Source organism: Phanerochaete carnosa (assembly GCF_000300595.1).
Source record: "Phanerochaete carnosa HHB-10118-sp unplaced genomic scaffold PHACAscaffold_23, whole genome shotgun sequence".
Taxonomy (NCBI): Eukaryota; Fungi; Basidiomycota; class Agaricomycetes; order Polyporales; family Phanerochaetaceae; genus Phanerochaete; species Phanerochaete carnosa.
Genome location: NW_006767650.1, coordinates 5,182 through 9,344, shown reverse-complemented (window position 1 = coordinate 9,344; position 4,163 = coordinate 5,182). Strand labels below are relative to the sequence as shown.

At 51.9% G+C, this 4,163-nt stretch overlaps 1 protein-coding gene across 1 annotated transcript; it reads right to left on the bottom strand.

The window, feature by feature from the left end:
• Window positions 1-2,129: 2,129 nt before the first annotated feature.
• PHACADRAFT_201812 (uncharacterized protein) lies at window positions 2,130-4,061 on the bottom strand (the record flags this gene model as incomplete). Its single annotated transcript, XM_007402091.1, has 5 exons — window positions 2,130-2,241; window positions 2,299-2,561; window positions 2,614-2,658; window positions 2,711-2,926; window positions 3,783-4,061. The coding sequence occupies 5 exons, from the start codon at window positions 4,059-4,061 to the stop codon at window positions 2,130-2,132; spliced, it is 915 nt and encodes a 304-aa protein (XP_007402153.1).
• Window positions 4,062-4,163: the final 102 nt, after the last annotated feature.

Sequence of the window (4,163 nt, the reverse complement as noted above, 5' to 3'; positions counted from 1 at the left end):
AAAAGCGCATCTACTTGGTTCTGAACATGTAGATTCAGTAGAAGGCGCTGCAGAATGGTACTTGAGACATCGTACCTGTGAGTACCAGATGCAACAGAAGAGTAGCATCGCCAGTCGTTGCCTTCAACCCATGCATGTGCTTTCAGGCTATTGAGGACAACGTGTCAGCGTCAGGCCTTCATGCCTGATACTCACATGCACCCACCATGCTGACCAAATGCCGACCATTTAAGACCACCAGCCTGCCATCCTGCATCGATACTTCAAGGCTCCCGCCTAGGAACAGGGAAAACGCAGCATTGGCACGATTGGCGTGGGCACTGGAGGAGCATGGAAGACGGGCTTGGCCAGTGGTGGAAGAGATGAATGCGTATTGTGGTGCTGTTCAGCATCCATCTGCAGACCCTCGAAGCTGTGGTCTTGTGTGAAGTTTGGGATTGGCATGGTTTGCCCTTTCAGCGGCAGGTAGGCAACACAGATTTTGTGCAAGTGAATAGTGTCCTCTGCTGGCTCACCACTCCACTATAGCACCCACTGAGTTGACTCGCAGAAAGTCAGGTAAAAGATGCATATGATGTCTGTGAGCAGCAGCGTCTCCTTTTCTGGTGTGATAAGCATGCTCTGGATCAGAAACTGTCGTGGGCATAGCCCCAGCCTCCTATTTTATTTTCATTTTCCCTGATTTATTCCACGTTTATACGACCCTCCAAACGTTGTCGGCGCATTAGCGCCAGTTTACAAGCCCTAGCCGCGCGCCAAAACACCTTGTAAAGTGCATCACCGACGGGTACGCATCAGCACATCAGACGCGCCTGTATTGCCGCCACCTCGTCGCCGCATCATGCTTCCTCGGTAAGAGCCACACTCCAATCCCCACCAGACATCCGATCTCCGTCGGCCCGACAAATGTCATACGCTATGACATGCCGGCCCCACCTATCTCTGAGTCCGATCGGCAACGGACATCCTATCCCCGTCGGCCCGGCAACGTCATACGCTATGACACACCGGCCCTCGCTTCTCTGCCAAAGTCCCCCAGATACTAGCAACCGCCGTAGCACAGTCGCTTATGTAACGCCTGGTCCGTGCGCAGCCTGACTAGTATATAAGGAGTCCCTTTGTTGCTACCTAGCCCCATCTCAACCTCTTGGTTTATTGGGCTAGGTAAGCCTTTGTTTGTATCGTAGTACAGTCACTAATACTACTTGGTTTATTGGGCTAGCTGAACAAGCTAACGCACAGTCGCCAGACCTCATTGGCGCCGCCTTCTGATTAGATCCATGCAGTATCCCTCATGGTGTGTTGACGCAAGTCCACATCAGAAACTTGTCTTTGCACTTTGCGCCAAGCAGGAGCATCCCCTTTATTAACTGAAGGACAACTACGAGCCATGTTGGTAAGTCAGGAGACAGCACAAACGAGACAACGCACCTTGAACCTCGATGGTCTCGCTTGGTTTGACTCAGTCCAAGTTCGGTCATAAGCAGTACAACTGGGCAACTGGGGGTGAGTCCAACGTCAGACAAGCAGTGGCGAGAGAGAGCACAGAGCACCTTCAGAACGGTCGTCTTGACCTTGAGCGCAACCAGTTGCGTGTTTGGTTTGGAGATAGTCAGCGTTCACTTGATATGCTGCTTGAGGAGGCCTGCACGATATCTCTTTCAACAATGAGCCTCATATCGTCATACTCCGGCTGATGGGGAAAAGGAGAGTTGGTGCTGTGAGAGAGTTGGCTCGGGTGATGTGATGACAGTATAGCGGGCCAAGTTCTCAGCGCACCCCTCTGTAAGAGGCCAGACTGGCAACTCGCATACGCTTCAAGCCCCTTTACAAGCCCCTTTACAAACTGTTAGTTACCTTATTACAGTCAGGTAAAGCATGGTCTATAACCGCATAGCCTGCTTCACTGTGCCGCATGCCGTTCTATAGTTTAGAAAGGTCTTATAGCAACGATGGCGCAGTGCTCTGGCCCAAAAATCCCTACATGGGACTAAGTGCAAAAGTAGCTAAACTAACGTTGGCAACTAGATTGATATACAGATGAAAGGGATGTGCCCGAGGCATTATCGGTCGAGAGTAAGATAGTACGTGCAGAGGGAAACATGTGAAAAGATGCCTGTAGAGTTTTATTACCTCTTGTTGAGTGCTTGTATCTGGACACATTCGTAGTAGCCTCCACACAGCGCAATGAGCTTGTCGTGGATGCCAGATTTGTGGACTGCACCATCCTTGATGAAGTATCTGTTGCCACGCCATCACCACCTGCTACTTATAGCTCTGAAGTAGAGGAGTACTCACATGCAGTCTGCGTTCTGGATGGTTGGTAAACGATGTGCAATCACAATCGTTGTCTGGCCCTTGGCAGCACTGTCGAGTGCTTTCTGCACAATCTTCTCCAAGGTCGAGTTGTCTGCGCAATCGCAATGGTCACCGGAGAGCTGGGAGCCCTTACCACCAACCTCGGCGTCGAAGCTATCTGGTAATGACGGCCTTGAGTTTTTTTTAGCAGGCTTCGTTGCACCAAGGAGGATGTTGAAGCGGATGGTACTAGCATACAGCGTCTACCTATAAGTCAGCATGGTCATATTTTAAATGGAATAGACGATGACTCACTGGTTCCTGAGAGGCCAGAGCGATGTGCTTGCGGTACTCGATGGGCTGCTCATTGAGGTAGACAGGTGCCCATAAGTGGGTCGTAGAACTGCTCAACAAGCTGGATGGTCGTACGCTTTCCACATCCTGACGCGCCGACAAGCGCCACATAGGTGCCAGACCCGACAGTGAGGTTGAGGTCACGCAGAATGCACACACCGGGACAAGTGGGGTACCAAAAGTGGATGTTCTCGAAGTGGATGCTGCCCTCCGTACTGTCGGCGTCAATGCTAGGCTTGGAGTCCAGGAGGTTGACGATGTCCGCTGCAGCACCCTAAGCAGAGGACATGTCAGGCACGAACGAGACCACATTGTCCGCCTGCATGGAACTGAAGACAGTCATTTGGAGCGCGACGAAGAGCTGGAACGAAGAATTGAAAGGTGCCAAACTCCTGAGTCAAGACGAGGTGCAAACCATGTCAGAAAATGAGAGTGATAATGAAGAAGGACACCAACTGTTGTCGTGGGCGTAGCCCCAGCCTCCTATTTTATTCCCATTTTCTCCGATTTATTTCACGTTTATACGACCCTCCAAACGTCGTCGGCGCATAGGCGCCAGTTTACAAGTCCTAGCCGAGCGCTAACACCTTGAAAACGCATCACCGACGGGCACGTATCAGCGCATCAGACGCGCCTGCATCGCCGCCGCCTCGTCGCCGCATCACGCTTCCTCGGAAACAGCCGCACTCCGATCAACAACGGACTTCCTACCTCCGTCGGCCCGGCAACGTCATACAACATGACACACCGGCTCCCGGCTACCTCCGAGTCCGATCGGCAACGGACTTCTTATCTCCGTCGGCCCGACAACGTCATATGGTATGACACACCGGCCCTCGTTTCCCCGCCTAAGTCCCCTAGACACTAGCAGTCGCCGTAGCACCAGTCGCTTATGTAAGCCTGGTCCGTGCGCAGCCTGACTAGTATATAAGGCTACCCTTTGTCGCTACCTAGCCCCATCTCAACCTCTTGGTTAATTGGGCTAGGTAAGCCTTTACTTGTATCGTAGTACAAATTGCTAATACACTTGGTTAATTGGGCTAGCTGAATAAGCTAACACACTAGTCGCCAGACCTCGTCGGCGCCGCCTTCTGTTTAGATCCACTTAGTATCCCTCGTGGTGTGTTGACGCAAGTCCACATCAACTGTGTGATCGTGTAGAGCATGTTGGACCAGAACGAGCTAGTCTTGGACTCCTGGAGCGGGCCCTCCAGTGACTCGCTGTACAGATGGAGGCAATCCTCCTCACGGGTGAGAGAAGCAACCGTACGGATGGAACCAGCAGCTTCGCAGGCGAGGTGAGTGGAGTGCTCATGCGCCTTTTTGTTCTTCTGATCCTTAATAATGACAATGTGCAGATGAACGAAACCACCCAAGATGACAAGCGGAATGCAGGTGAGACCGACCATGCTTCCATGCCAGCGAGGCCATGTATCTTCTGCAAATCGTCACTTAAGCTGGATGTAAGCTGACCTGCACTGTTCTCGTCCTTGTCGAGGATGAGACCAAAG